This window comes from Mandrillus leucophaeus, unplaced genomic scaffold (genome assembly GCF_000951045.1).
Source record: "Mandrillus leucophaeus isolate KB7577 unplaced genomic scaffold, Mleu.le_1.0 Scaffold1207, whole genome shotgun sequence".
Classification (NCBI taxonomy): domain Eukaryota; kingdom Metazoa; phylum Chordata; class Mammalia; order Primates; family Cercopithecidae; genus Mandrillus; species Mandrillus leucophaeus.
Window position 1 is genome coordinate 76,785 of NW_012100399.1, and position 15,598 is coordinate 92,382.

At 41.4% G+C, this 15,598-nt stretch overlaps 1 protein-coding gene across 2 annotated transcripts; it reads left to right on the forward strand.

Moving 5' to 3' along the window:
- Nucleotides 1-1,158: 1,158 nt before the first annotated feature.
- On the forward strand, nt 1,159-8,823 carry NPY (neuropeptide Y). 2 transcript variants are annotated; one of them, XM_011970584.1, is made up of 5 exons: nt 1,178-1,265; nt 1,866-2,071; nt 2,236-2,423; nt 6,492-6,572; nt 8,621-8,823. In XM_011970584.1, exons 3-5 carry the CDS (start codon nt 2,236-2,238, stop codon nt 8,643-8,645), a joined length of 294 nt encoding a protein of 97 aa, XP_011825974.1. In that variant the 5' UTR covers nt 1,178-1,265; nt 1,866-2,071; the 3' UTR covers nt 8,646-8,823. The 2 variants fall into 2 exon arrangements, with proteins under 2 accessions (XP_011825968.1, XP_011825974.1); XM_011970578.1 differs by lacking the exon at nt 1,866-2,071 and having other exon boundaries at nt 1,159-1,265.
- Nucleotides 8,824-15,598: the final 6,775 nt, after the last annotated feature.

A 15,598-nucleotide genomic window follows, 5' to 3' on the forward strand; every position in this document is an offset into this window, starting at 1 on the left:
ATTTAGAAAGATTCAGACTTTCATTTTATTTAGAAATAAAATGCCATTTTATTTAGAAAGATCCAGGAGCATTCATTCACGGAACTTTAAGATCTCAGTCCACTGCATAAAATCTTGATTTTGTAATAACAATTTCTGTATCTTGCATATTCATTCAACAGGTTTAACGCGAGGAGCAAATTAATGTTCATCGTTTTTAACATGTTTCAACTTAATCAGAACCCACATTCTCAATTAACGTTAATTGAATGTACATAGGACTATACAAGGGTTAGCAAATAAGAGAGAAACTGTTGCTCATTTAACTACTGTCACTTTGGACCAAAAAAAAAAAAAAATTTTAAAAATTGCGCTTAAAAGAGTCTCTAGAAGCTGGAAGCGTGGCTCTTTTTCAGTAAACTAGGGGAAAAGGTTTACCGTGTTCCCCCTTTGGGGAATTTTGAGTCGCCACACTCATGTCAAGACCGAACCTGGCTCACTGCGTCTGGGAGAGTACTTGAGGAAGGCTGATGTCCTAGAAAAACCAGCTGAGGGAAGGGGCTGAAGCCCATGAAACCAGTTCTCAGCTCCGCGCCGAGGGGTCGGGAGCGGGGGGCAGCTTTGCGATCCTCTAGCTCGAGACTTCCCGCAGCTGCCTCCGACTTGTTCTAAGTGCAGGAAAAATCGGTGCGCCCAGTTGCCTCTCTCCAAAAGCGCGCAGCTGTGCCCAGTGAGGATGCCGCGCTCGTCCTGGAGATGTCCCACCGCAAAGAGCATTCAGATGCTTCCTACTCTGGCGCCCAGTGGCTTGGTAAGTCCTGTTGGCAGGCGACAAGAATTGTCTGGGCTGCTCCTATCTCTGACAGGACTAGACGGGGCGTGAAGGAAAGAAGAAAAGCAGGGATCGGGCACTGCCCGAGGGCAGACACTTGAGCTTTGGTGTTGTCCAGCGCGCTCGGAGCGCGCTGCCTCGCTCGTGCTGTCCCGGGCCCCGCTTCTTCGGGCAGTGCCTGGGGCGGGAGGGTTGGGGTGTGGGTGGCTCCCTAAGCCAACACTCGTGCGGCTGCGGTTTCAGCCCCCTCCCCCCCCCACCCGGGGGCGGGAAGTGGCGGGTAGGAGTCACCCAAACGTGATTGCCCGAGGCCCCTCCTGCTGCGGCGAGGAAGCTCCATAAAAGCCCGGTTGCGACCCGCTCTCTGCACCCCATCCGCTGGCTCTCACCCCTCGGAGACGCGCGCCCGACAGCAGAGAACTTGCCGCCCAGCCACGCCCGCACGCCAGCCACCGTGAGTGCTACGACCCATTTGTCTAGGGGTGGGAGCGAAGGGGCGCCCATGAACTTGCTAGAGGCGCAGCCTTCGGCTCTGTGGAGCTCTAGGGCGCCGGGAGGGTCGCACCCCGTTCCCCAGCCGGGACTATGCCGGCTCGGCGCCCCGACGCGGACCAGCCCTCTTGGCGGCTAAATTCCACTTGTCCCTCTGCTCCCCTCTGATTGTCCACTGCCCTTCTCCCGGGCCCTTCCCGCTGGGCGGTTCTTCTGAGTTACCTTTTGGCAGATATGGAGGGAGAACCCGGGACCCCTATCCCAAGGCAGCTGGCGGTCTCCCTGCGGGTCGCTGTCTTGAGGCCCAGAAAGAGATGCGCGGTAGGAAGGTTTCCCTGGCAGCGCCATCGAGTGAGGAATCCCTGGCGCTCGGGAGCCCCGCGCCCTGCCATCTGCCTGGATTCTTGGGCTCCAAATCTCTTGGGAGCAATTCTGGCCCAGGGAGCAATTCTTTTCCCCCTTCCCCACCGCAGTCATCACCCTGAGGTGATCTCTACCGTCAGCGTTGATCCCCTGAAGCTAGGCAGACCGAAAGTAACAGAGAAGAAAGTTTTCCTCCCAGACAAGAGTTTGGGCAAGAGGGGAGAAAAGTGATCCAGCAGGAGGAACTTCCAATTTGATTTTGAAAGTGTCTAAACTGGCGGGGCCCCCACCTTGCACCTCTCGCCGCGCGCTTCTTGGTCCCCGAGACTTGGAACGAAGTTGCGCGAAGTTTTCAGGTGGAGCAGAGGGGCAGGTCCGGGCCAGACGGCACCCAGAGTCCGCAAGGTGGTGCTAGCCACGCCTGGGTTCTCTCTGCGGGACTGGGACGAGAGCGGATTGGGGGTCGCGGGTGGTAGCAGAAGGAGGAGCGCGGGAGGCAGAGGAGGGAGGTGCTGCGCGTGGGTCCTCTGAATCCCCAAGCCCGTCCGTTGAGCCTTCTGTGCCCGCAGATGCTAGGTAGCAAGCGACTGGGGCTGTCCGGACTGACCCTCGCCCTGTCCCTGCTCGTGTGCCTGGGTGCGCTGGCCGAGGCGTACCCTTCCAAACCGGACAACCCGGGCGAGGACGCGCCAGCGGAGGACATGGCCAGATACTACTCGGCGCTGCGACACTACATCAACCTCATCACCAGGCAGAGGTGGGTGGGCCCGCGGGACCGACTCCAGGAGCGCCAGTGCCTGCACACCAGGAGATCCTGGTTAGGGGAAGGGATTGTTTCTTTTCCTTCGCTCTATCCCAGGGCAGGACAGTATCAGGCTCTTAGTCAGCTCTAGGTAAATGTTTGTGCGGGGCACACTGCGCACAAAATGGATACCTTCCATTTTGTGCAACTACAGTCACAGAGTCGTGATCCCCAGATTCAGGTTCCCCAGGCTGGTAGGCTGGCAATCTCCTCTCACTCACCTCTTGTGGTTTGTTGTGGTTCTTACAGCAGTGGGGGCCTGTCCAGAAATCTCGAAAGTACCCAGTGAAAGGGGCAAGAATGCGCCAGAGAAATGCTGTAGGGAGAAAGGCTAGCAAGGTGTCTAGGAAAAACAGAACGACCACCAAAGAAAACCAAACCAAGGAGTAAACTGCAGGGTTGCCCCAGACATTGTTAGACTTTCCAGCCTGCCTAGGGCTAATTGAATGACAGTATTTAGAAAAAGACAAATAGAGCTATTTTCTTTTCTTCTGTACTGTGTTTTTTTTGCAGTCTCAGTCTCATACTTGAAAATCCTAGTCCCAGTAATTAGAGATTTAGCCTGAAAACAGTTTATCTAAAATGCAGAGACTCTCCCTATTTTATAGCTGGTGAATTCTGAAAAGAAAGTGCCCACTTGGTATTTCATTAAGAAGAAACTTACATTGGTCCAGTAACTTTAGGATGAATCCACGGATTACATGGAATCTGAGAAGTTGTAAACTTTATTCTGGACATTCAGAAAGTCAAAATGAAATGCCACATTTTCACTCTCAACATTGACAATTAAGGGAAAAATCAAATCCAAACTATTTTACAAATTACATAGGATTTAAATTTCGTTTTCAAAATTAGTTGATCTTAGCTCTAAATCATTTAACATCTTATTTTAATTACTAAGATTAAATTATTTTAATCATTTGACCATATCTAAAGGATAAGCCCTTTAGAAGCATGAATGTTAGTTAACATGTTTAAATTATATGTTTAAAGTATTGTGGGGTTTATTTATTTATTTAGTCCATATTTTTACTGTTTACAAGTCAGGGAGTAGTTGGAAAGGATCCAAAAAGGGGAGAATCTGTACTTCTAAAATCAAGTTTGCTTTTTCCTGTTTCATCAAAAAGGTATTCAACATCCTAAAAAAACTTTTGAAAAAGCTCCAATTTATATAGAATCTGAAAAACATGAAAATGCCAGAATTAAATAGTATTGGTTTGTGATCCCTTGAAATCTGATCATTTTAATTAGCAAAAAGCAATAATATTTTATATTCCATACTTCCCAGAAAGTTAATTGATTCAAATTCTTGCTATGCTATGCTGTCATTCAGATCAAAGAGAACTTGTACAAACAAAAATATGTTAACTGTTTTTTCTAGAAAAACCTTTGTTAGTTATTTAGTTATAGCATAATATACAGTAGAACTCAGTTTTCCAAAGATGATTGCTCTAAAGCTTTACAATTTTACAAAGCTCTAGCATTTTAAAATATTTTCCTAGGCATTATCTCATTCAGTCTTTACCTCAAAGCTTTGAAGGGAGTATAATTATCTCCATTTCACAAATCATGAAGCTAAGGACATTTCATGAAAGCTATTTTTATAGGAATTATGGAATTGGGGGCCTCCTTTGAGTTTCTTTGGATGTTGTCACCACCATCAACAGGCAGTGTTATCTCCAACATGTTTGATGAGGAAAAAAAACATAAAGGAAAGGGACTTAGGTTTCATGGAAAGAGATTCAGCTTAGATGGGAATGAGCTGGTCTCTGAGGCAGAGTTTCCTGTCTCACCTTCATGTAAACTCCTTCTTAGAAACCAGCAGAGGCTCTTAACATACATCCGTCTTCTCCTTCCCACCACAGACACCCACTCCTATGTGTGTTTCTGAAAATTACAGGGTCATTTGTGGATGTGCTTTAATTTACTATAGATGTAATCTGATATCATTATCTTTCTTCTCCCCGCCCTGACCCCCGTTCCCCCTACACTCAATTTGTGCTTATATTCTTGTTGCTGTATATATACCCCTGGCTCATTGCTTCTGGAAGCTGCATTACTTATTCTAGAGTGTGGGTCTCCTACAATTTACTTATATGGCCCCCTAAATCAGTGGTTCTCACCTGAGGGTGATTTTATGCTCCCCAGGTGTGATTTGGCAGTGTCTGGAGACATCTTTGGTTTTCACAACGGGAGGTGGGTGCTGCTGGTATCTAGATGTATAGATGCCAAGGAGGCTGCTAAATATCCTACCATGCCCAGGACAGCCCTCATTACAAAGACTAGCCAGTCCCGGAGAAACTCAGCCTTAGATTGGTGTTTCTCCTTTCTGGCTGCACATTAAAATCATCAGGGGAGCTTTTAAAGTACACTGATGCTGGGATCCACCCCTGACCAATTAAATCAGACCCTCTAGCAGAGGGCCTGGGCTTTAGAGTATGTTTTTAACACTCCCCAGGTGATTCTAATGTGCAGCCAGGTTTGAGAATCTTTACTCTAAGGACTCAACCTTTGAAAGTTACAGCATTGTAGAGAGGAAGGATGATCCAGAATTAATTAAAGAAGGAAGAAGAGTGAACAATGCTGAACTGGATGCAAGACTATGACTGTGCAAATCCTCCTATTTCAGATTTAGGTTCTTTACTGGTAAATTGGAGAAAACAGTTGGCAGTTCTTTTACTCACTGGAGCATGATGAAGATAAATGAGTTACAGTTGCCCTAGAGTTTTACGATTAGTAAAAACCAATGGATGGATAGAATAAATAGTATAAGCAGATGCCTGTAGTCTAATATCGCAGCTCCAGAAAATCTTCGAGGAAATCTTACACATGATGGCAGTGGGACAGGGACTTGTTTTGTTTTTGCTTCCCTTGAGTCTCAGCAAAAGAACAGTAATAGAAAATCTTTCCAAAAAATTGAGATATAATTTTGCTTGGCAATTAGAATATATCCTCTGTCAGCTATGTTCAGCTGTTAGACCTATTAACCAATCCACACCAGGCTAATTTATTTCTAAACAAAGTGGCGACTGGTGTCCAACACCTTTTCTGAGAAAGGGAAAAATGGCCTCTTCAAAAGATGCAATTTGGTATAGACTTGTCTGACTCTTTTGTAGTGTCCTGGAGTGGGGAGCATATACTACCCTCGCAGATAAACGAAACTTTACCTGTGTGTATTGTGTCACCCATATCCTGCTATAGGAGAAAAACAAACAAACAAACAAGAACATTTCCATGAACCAGTTAGATTCCTTTAGACTTACAGGGAGGCTAAAATCACAACATCAGGAGAGGCGTTAGCATTTGGCACCTTGAATGAATATGAGAAATATGAGACCCAGGGTCTGTTGGTAACCAGAAGAATGGATACATTTCAACAGCAGTAATTTGCATGTGTGTATCACTTTGTCACTTTGAAAGCACTGGGACTCACGTTTCACACTGGATGTTCACAAAGACTCTGATTTAAGCAGGGAGTATTTTACAAACGAGAAAATTGAGCTTCAAAGACACAGGTGGGTCTTATACAGCAATCTGCTGATTTTTTTTCTAGCACTGTCTTTGAAATATCATCTGGTCTCCTTGTTAAGATTTAAACTGCTGTGTATCATCAGAACAATAGCCAATTAACTAATTGTGGAAACATTTACAATCATGCTTCCATGTTTTCAAATTTCCTGTCACCTAGTTATGAAAGTATGTATCTCTATACATATTATTTATGGTTGTTTAAAAAGGCAGGAATTTGACTAGGAATTTTGGTTTGGTTTAAATAACCTCCTAGATTATTTATTGAGTATTTGAGCAAAGTTTAAAAAATATATATATATATAAATAATTTCAAATAATATTTATGATAATGTTTCTGATAATATATGCTTCATACACCTAGATTGCTTGTTACAGATGAACAACTGACAATAATATTTAGTTTTCATATCCCAAATAGTACACTATCTTCCTTTTTCCTAAAGGTTTTTATGCCTATTCCAAACTTGCTTTAAAAGACTTTTTTTTTTCCAGGTATGGCAAACGATCTAGCCCAGAGACACTGATTTCAGACCTCTTGATGAGAGAAAGCACAGAAAATGTTCCCAGAACTCGGTATGACAAGGCTTGTGATGGGGACATTGTTGCAGAGCTCAAGGTGCCCAGGGGAGGGAAGTCAGAGACGGCGCCTGGTGGGAGGCATTGGGACAGGGGCTTCTACACTAGGGGAGATTTCGGCAGAAATGAGGATGAAGAAGCAGGCAGAGGAGACCTCTCTTTTCATGTACTCACTGTCAAATCTCTAAACGTCTGTGGAATAATATTTTCTAGCCCAGGTTATTTGGTGCTCCTTTGACAATTTTAAAAATAATTGACTTTTAACTTCGAAATTATATAGAATTTCTAACATTGTTGGAATCAGGGGAGCATAGAGTGAGTCCCTGGCTCTAAATTGAAATGACCAACTGTCCATCTCTGGCTGGGAAGATCTGTCGTTTTTATATATGTGGAGCATCCAGATGTCCTAGAAAATGTCCCCCATGGTTTTTACTCCAACTTTCCCAGTTTTACATGAAGCTGTAGGTAAATTAGATGCTCCGGATTACTTTTTGACATATTTGAGTTCAACTTGTGTCACGTAGTGATTTATTACATTCAATGAATGCACGTTGAATGACAGTATTCTTAGGAGTTTATCTGTAGTCTCAGGACTTTCTTGCAGTTTGGGTCTGTCTTGGAAAGAGGTGCCCACCAATGTCTAAGTGTTAAACATTGAGCTAAGATTTTCTGGTGCCTCCTGGACAAGGAGTGCTGCTGAAGAGGAGCCGGGTCCTCTTCCATCTTCATAACCTCCTGGCTCTTCAGTCCTTGCTTCCTGTCTCTAACCACAGTAAGATCATAGTGCACAGGGTCCACCCATGTCTGCGGCAGCTTGGCTGCCTTAAACCCAGAGTTCTACAACGTCAAGAACAAAGTTCCCCAGAAGAGGTCACTAGAACACTTGCTCAGTGAGTGTGACTGACATGTGGCTCTCCAAGTTCTCCCTAGAGACTCAGCAGGGTGACCCGCTGGGCCACCCACCTTCCCGTCTAACCTCCCTCAGTTCTCTTGTGAAATGGCCAGCCAGAACGAAGGGTGTTAATACAGAGTTGTGAGATTTGGTTTCTCTAAAGGGAACAATGATTGGAACTGAGATAAAACTCCAGTGCTCCTGTCCCTGGAGGAACCAGCCCAGACTTAAATAGCGAATGCAAGGGAAACAGGTAGAAAATGTGTAAGCGTTGTCTTCTTTAATTAAAAATTATTATTATTATGATTCAGAGACAAGGTCTCCTTCTGTCACTCAGGCCGGAGTGCAGTGGTGCAATCATAGCTCACTGCAGCCTCGAGCTCCTGGCCTCAAGAGATCCTCCCTCCTCAGCCTGCTGAAGTGCTAGGATTGCAGTTGTGAGCCACAGTGCCTGGCCAGGGTTGTTTTTAATACTAAGCAGTAAATGTCTTTCTATGTTTCACTGACATGCATATGACGTTTGCCACAGTAAAATGTTTAGGGTAGGCTATATCTACTTACTGTTAGAAAAATAACAACCCAGACCTACTTGGTTTTTGTCTTTGTTTTGTGGCCCAGTTAGTGCATGAAGTAAAATTAATTGCACCCTGATTGACAGACTCCATCATGTGCAGTTAGAAGAAGACAAAATTTGACAGTCTTGAAGTTGCCTATGAGTGCTATTTTATTAAAAAGATCTCATAGTCTAATAAGTAGCATCTTATTACATAATAAAGCTGGCAGGAAAAGGAAGCATATTTAGAGTTGAAGAACAATAACTTTCCTCTTATAGCTTCATGTGATTTCTGTAATTTTGATTTCAAAAGATTGTGTTCTTTGGCTCCTTTGATACATACAGAGCCTTTAAAACGCTCCCTCTGAGGTTTGCCCAAGACTCCTGTCAACATCATGGAAAACTGCTCAGCTGGGGCTGTGCACATTGTGCCTCTGCCTCGCGTTCTGATATTCCACGTGGCTTCTGGTTTAGAATGCCAGCAGGAGACTTTTCTACAGTTCCCGTCATCTTTCACTTCCGAGCTAAATGTCTCACCCTTGCTAATACTCAGGAAGTTGGGCAGCTTCCCTTACATGCTTTGCTTCTTATGTTTTACAGGCTTGAAGACCCTTCAATGTGGTGATGGGAAATGAAACTTGCTCTCTGGCCTTTTCCTATTTTCAGCCCATATTTCATCGTGTAAAATGAGAGTCCACCCATCCTACCAATGCATGCAGCCATTGTGCTGAATTCTGCAATGTTTTCCTTTGTCATCGTTGTATATATGTGCATTTAAATAAAGTATCATGCATTCAAAAGTGTATTCTCCTCAATGAAAAAGCTATTACAATAGTGATAGATATTAATAATATTATTATATCTATAGTGATAGATATTAATATCTATCACTATAATAATTTTATTTTGTAATAATAAGTTTAATGAAAATAATTAGTCATTATAGTCTCCCTCAACTAGCAGATTCAGAGTTTGTTTCACTAATATTAAAACAGCAGCTGTGAAAGGTATGACGATATGATTATTCATGATAACCAAGATCAGCTGTGTGGGTGTGTATGTGTGTGTATGTGTGTAAAACATATAGATGCGTTTGAAGATATTGATCAAAGGAATGCTAATTTGAGAAACTTTTCTGAGCTTTCCCCCCAGTCACATGGAACCCTTGCTAACCTTGTTAGCAGTGCTGTCAGCAGAAGGACTTTCTGACTAACTAGAGCTTTCTGTGAAATGTCCTTTATCCCTCTGTCTAATATGGCAGCCACTAGCCACATGTGGCTTTTGAGCCCCTGAATGTAAGTTAGTGCAAATAAAGAGATGATTTTTAAATTTTATTTAATTTTAATGAATTTTAACTTAAATGGCCATTAAGTCTCTAGTGGCTACCATATCAGACCGTTGAGGTCTACACATCTATTTTGGTCACTACTCTTAGAATTTGAGTCAGAAATACAATGAGTGGGATGATTATCTTTTCATACAACATGGGGCATGTCAATTAATTTAACTGAAACTTATTAAACTTCCTCCTTCAAGTACCTATTTGCATAGGCTTACTTTAAAATTAATGTTATTATATTTTTACATGTCATTTCTAAATCAAAGAAAATGAGTCTCATCCCATACTGGTAGTTCATACCACACTGTAAAAAATATGCACAAATACGTTTATGTGACATCTTAAAACTTTACAAAAAAAATGCATTAATAACAATATTCATCATGACCTAGGGAATCTTGTAGAATATACAATATTCTCTGCACATAAAAAATTATAACTTTTTTCAGGCAATGGAGTCAGTGTTGCTACAAAATGTAATTTCCTTTAATGAAACTAAGATAAAACTGTTCCACAATGTCCCTAAAATTTTCTTTATTTTTATTTCTTTATTATTGGAACTAAATACCAATTTGTGAAACATTTTTAAAATCTAAAAAAAGATAAGTAATAATTTATTACACAACATCAAAATTATTAACCTAGCGTATCTGGGAATTTTCTTTATTCAAATTAGTAATACACAGAGAAAGTTACTCAAAAATCCATCTTTCAGCAGAGATAGGCTGAGTACGCATTACCACGCATATAGTCATATACACTTCACAACATTTTAGTCAGTGATGGCCCACACATATAGTAGTGTCCTATAAGATTACAATACTGAATTTTTACTGTAACTTTTCTATGTTTAGATAGACACACACCTACCATTATGTCACTATTGCCTACAGTATTCAGTACAGTCACTTGCTGTATAGGTTTTTAGCCTAGGGGCAATAGGCCATGTCATACAGCCTAGGAGTACAGAAAGCCACACCATCCAGGTCTGTGTAAGTACATTCATTCTATGATGTTTGCCCAACAACAAGATCACCTAACAATGCATTTCTCAGAAAGTACCCCTATCGATAGTGGATGCATGACTGTAGAACTCTTCATTACATGGACTGGAACAAACAGGAATAATGCATATGAACCATTCAGAGAGAATCCAGGAATTTTATTTTAAACAAAAATTTTAACCTCTTACCTCATCAAACCTAAATACTTAGAAGATTTAGCATTAAACAACCCGCATTTTACTTACACTCAACCCAGACCTTGATCCTTTTGCTTCTTCACTTCATCTTATTAGAAGGAGGACTTAACCTTCACACCATGTGGGCCCCATGAACCTGACTCAGTGACTTTCAAGCTCTCTGAGCTTCAAGTTCACTACACGGCTGAGTTCTCACCCATGAGATGGGGATAATTATTCCTGCCTAAATTTCCACGTATACCTTTATGTGAATCAAAATTCAGGTTAAGATAATGTTACAAGTAATAGAAAACAGGTGGGTAAAAATGGAGTATTTGATGACTCCTGTATTTAATTCTAAATCCCTAATGAACCAGAATTAGCTTTCAGAAATAAAATGATAAACTTTTTTAAAAGTTGCAAAACTGCATTTCAAGAGATTATAGTAATATTTCTCAAACATTTTCAATTTTAGGATGGGAGTAGGTTTGAAATAGGTTTAAATAGGTTTTAGAAAATGTTTAAAGGCACCGGATCACTCAGCTGTCATTGCAAATAATAATAATAATAATGCTTACTAGAGTTACAGTAAGAACAATTTAGCCTTCATTAATGAGATCCCTATGAGCAACATAATCATCATCAAGTAAATCCATCGGCACTTATTAAGGCCTCCTCTGACCCTAGCTCTAATCCATCATCTATGGGTATCACTTGTGCATAAGTTTTTGCAGGTGTCATCATGTTTTTATTCTGATTCCTACAACGCCCAAGACAGAGTCAAGCAGATGGTTAGTGCCTCAGTTTTCACAGAAAGGCCTATAGGAAGTAAGTGACTTATCCTACCTCATTCAAGTTACTGGGACTAGAGAGCAGCTCCTCTTTATTTTCAAAAACTTTGCAAAACCTTTGCAAAAAGTTTTCAAAAACTTTGCCCTGCTTGACAATGTCTTCCAGAAGTGAGTGCAAGTGGAGACCAGGTTGTGCATGGTCTAGTTAAGAGCATAACTCTGGTGTATCACCCTGAAGACAAATCAGAGAGTAATGAAATATTACACAGATTATGTGAGAAGTATTGAGAAAAGGAAATCAGTGTGGGCCGACTAGTTGAAAAATGCTTACTAGTGAATGTGGATTGAGCTGAGAATAGGAGGTTTTGGGTCTGGGCTAAACTGTGTGGATTAGCACAGCTTGTGAAGGGAACCTTCAGAGCTCTACTTGACAGGAACAGAGAGAGAATGGCAGAGGCTAGACTGAAGAACTAGGTCTAAGAATGGCCAAACTCATTCATTCACTTAACATATTTTCATCACCTAATATCTATTGGACTTTGTACTAAGCACTGAGGAGACAAAGATTAGTTTCTCAGGGAATTTACTATCTAATGAGGGAGGCAAATAATTACAGTGCATTGTTGGAAGTGCAGAGATGTGTCAGAGCTTTGAGAAGTAGTTAAGTGCTAGAACCTTCCCATTCATCATGCTTCCGTTTGCAGTTTCCTGACAAGGAGGTGTACATAGAAGAGTCAATTGCCAACTAGGAAACAGAGCCAGGTGAACAAGCATCCAATGAGGCCCAGATGTAAGGCTGCCTGGTAAGCTGAGTCAGGGTGCCTGGCTGCAGCTCAAGCCTCTAGAGCACCTGTGTTTCCAAACCAAATCTCAGCAGCCTAGTGAAGAGTGACAGGAAAAGTAAGGTTTCTGGGGAAGATTCCCAAATCCACTTACCCAAATAGCCACATAGATCAGAAGGGCCAGCCTGTCACATCTAGCAGCAGATGGAAGAAAAGAAGGGCCACTTGTGACTGCTCGTTACCTTTCAACTGTGTCCCTGCCCGTTAAGGCAATGTGGTCTAATGAATCAGTCAGAATAGCAGCTGTCTCCTATGCAGAGGGAGACAGGAAAAGAGAAAGAACAGAGGCCAGAGGTCTCTATGGGTTAAGGCTAAAATGTGGACATCCCACAGACCCTTCAAATTCAATATGTTGGCTGGGCACAGTGGCTCACGGCTGTAATCCCAGCACTGTGGGAGGCCGAGGCAGGCGGATCACCTGAGGTCAGGTGTTCGAGACCAGCCTGGCCAACATGATGAAACCCTCACTCTACTAAAAATACAAAAATTACCTGCGCATGGTGGCACGTGCCTGTAGTCCCAGGTACCCAGGAGGCTGAAACAGAATCGCTTGAACCCAGGAGGCGAAGGTTGCAGTGAGCCAAGATCACGCCATTGCACCCCAGCCTGGGTGACAGAGTGAGACCCTGTCTCGAAAACAAACAAACAAACAAATTCAGTATGTCTAAAATTGGTATTTCCTATTTCAGGGGTAGCAATATCTCCCTCCCCAACAAGAAGTGGACTGTGGTTTTACTGGGGTAGTGAAGGGCACTCACCCCAGGCTGGGGAGAGTGCGGGAGTAGAACAGACTTCCTGGGGCAACTGACTGATGGTTGAGCTGAGGTTTGAAGGATGAGCAGCAATTGCTCAATGAAGAATGCCAGATAGGAGGTAGAGAACATGCAGATATGACACAGTAATGCATATTTTGATTACTTTTTAATTATTTGTGATTCCCATGCTTTGAATTTGATAGTGGTAGGCCTGGACAACTGGGTTATATTCTAAGGGGAAAATCTCATAAGGGGTAAAATCAAGTCTCACAGTCATCCCGAACTCTTTTTTCCCAGGCATTCCTTATTTTCTTTCTTTTTTTTTTTATTAAACAAAACAAAACAAAACAGAAAACCATCCCATCTGCTCTTCCTACAGACTTGACTCCAGGGCATACTGAGGCCTCTCTACCAATATTTTTCTTTCAGCCAAATTAGGATTAGACTTCTCAGCCTGAGATCTCTTAACCACAATCTTACGGACAAATTGACAAATTCAGAGAATAAACGTTGTAGGGGTGGTTCCACACCCAGGGTCAGGAAGGCAAGGACTCTCTATTTCTTTGGAATATTTTATCTTCCATCCTCTTTCTCCTACCTAGACAAGGGTCAGAACAGAAAAACAGATTTAGAGAGAAGGAAAAAACAGCACTGGCTTGGAGTTTGCACACCATCATGTGATGCTTCCCATTAGGTGAAGTAAAGATGGCAGATGCAACTGCTCAATATTGGTAGATGGGTGCAAAAGTAACTGTGGTTTTTGCCATTGAAAGTAATAGCAAAACCAATTTCTTTTGCACCAACTTAACACAGCTATGTGCAGGTCCCATATGTGCTACTAATGACAGGAAGGTAAACATGATGGCAGTTAATTATCTCCTCTCTTTCTAATACACAAACATTATGCTTATATGGTTACATATTAATATGTATGCAAGAGAAAATTGTTCTTTTCTCCTCCATGCAATACATTAGAATCATTTACAATGTCATCAAAACTAAACAAATACCTTTTCTATCATCATAAAGGAAAACAGCCTTTTGAATGAGGTGTTTCAGTGGGATATTCTTTTATCATGGTTCTGGGTAGGAGGAGTGTAATATTGTCACAACTAAATTATTGCCTTTTCTTCTGCCTATTAGAAAAATTAGCACAGTGTGAAATCACACAGAATCTTTTTCTCTTTTTAAAATCAGAATGGAATAACATATAATTAATCATATGTGTCATCGGGGCTCATTCTTTTTTAATGTGCTAAGTAATAGCTATCAATTTAAACTCATTCTAATGCTGCAGTATTCAAATGCTTTGCAATTATGGGAAGGGTGGTATGGATATGTTGATACTGCCCTTGTTGCCTGACACATAGGAGGTTCTCAACGAGAGCTAGTTCAGTCTGAAGTTGATTGTAAAGACTGAGAATGATCCCAGAGGAGCCAGAACAAGTGCAGTGTTTGTTGAACAGCCTCACAAAGGTTTTTTGTGGTTCTTTCAGGAGGTACAGGTAGCATTTATGCAGGGTCTTGACAAAAATACGAGAGTTTATTTAACCATAGCTTCATGGATCTCTGAAAGTTACTGGTTGAATACACAGTTCTTTTCTGTCATCTTAGAAGTTTGATTTACCTGGCATTACCTTTAATATCAAGTTCTTAAAAAATTTTTTTTTCCAAAAAGTCTTGAATATTGAAGTACCAAAATTCTGTGAAATGTTTTTTGGGTCACTGATAATTTTTTTGTGGCTTTGAATTTGGTGATGATTTTGGAGTTTTCACCAATTGTTACCACTTACATTGCATACTAATGTATTGGCTGTATTTGGGGGATATATTTTATAACTGTTTATGTCCTTGGGTAAATTATTTTGATATTTAAACATAAAGAATTTGTTTTTTTTTTCCAAACTCTTTTATCTATAAGACATGGATTCCTTTGATTCGCAATGTATTCCTAATTTCAGAATTCTTTACTTTTCCAGAAGTTAATTAAATTTTAAACTTGATTTGTTCAGTGTATTTATCTGAAATTTGACTTCACTCATTATTTTGGCCGCTTTGCTATGGTATTATGAAGCAATTTAAGTTGAAATGAGAATCTTTCTATAGAATATAAAAGTCACATTTTACTCTTTCTTCTCACTAAATAACACCTTACTATTTGGGAATTATCTATTAGAGAGAATAACATCATTCAAATAAGTTTTCAATTAAAGGTTGCCTAGAATAATTTGAATTTTATTTATTCTAATACCTGTGTCTTTTCTGTCACTGCCAAGTCTTTTCAAACCAGAACGGCCTACTGAATTAACTGGTCTGTGACATTTAACGCAAGAATAAGCAATGTTGGCAGAACATATTTAATATAGTCACTCTTTCTAACCGACTGGATTATTGATCAGGTTAAAACGCAACCAGCTGATCTCTAATGGGTTTCTAGAGTCCCAAGGATGTTATCAATTTCTGAAATATTCATTGAATAGTCTCTCTGTGACTGGTACTCTGCTGGGTTCTAGGGGTAATATAAGATGAGTGAGACAGCTTCCCTGCTCTTAAAGACCTAACAATTTATAAAGGAGATAGACACATGCTTAAGGAACTGTAATGCGAGGCAGATCATGATCAATGTTTAAATAGAAGCATAAAGTAAGTGCTACGGGAGAACAGGGGAGGC

Coding starts and splice junctions, on each gene's coding strand:
- NPY (XM_011970578.1), top strand. CDS start 2,236: ATGCTAGGTAGCAAGCGACTGGGGCTGTCCGGACTGACCCTCGCCCTG. Junction 2,424..6,491: donor AACCTCATCACCAGGCAGAG/GTGGGTGGGCCC, acceptor TTTTTTTTCCAG/GTATGGCAAACGATCTAGCC. Junction 6,573..8,620: donor GAAAATGTTCCCAGAACTCG/GTATGACAAGGC, acceptor TATGTTTTACAG/GCTTGAAGACCCTTCAATGT.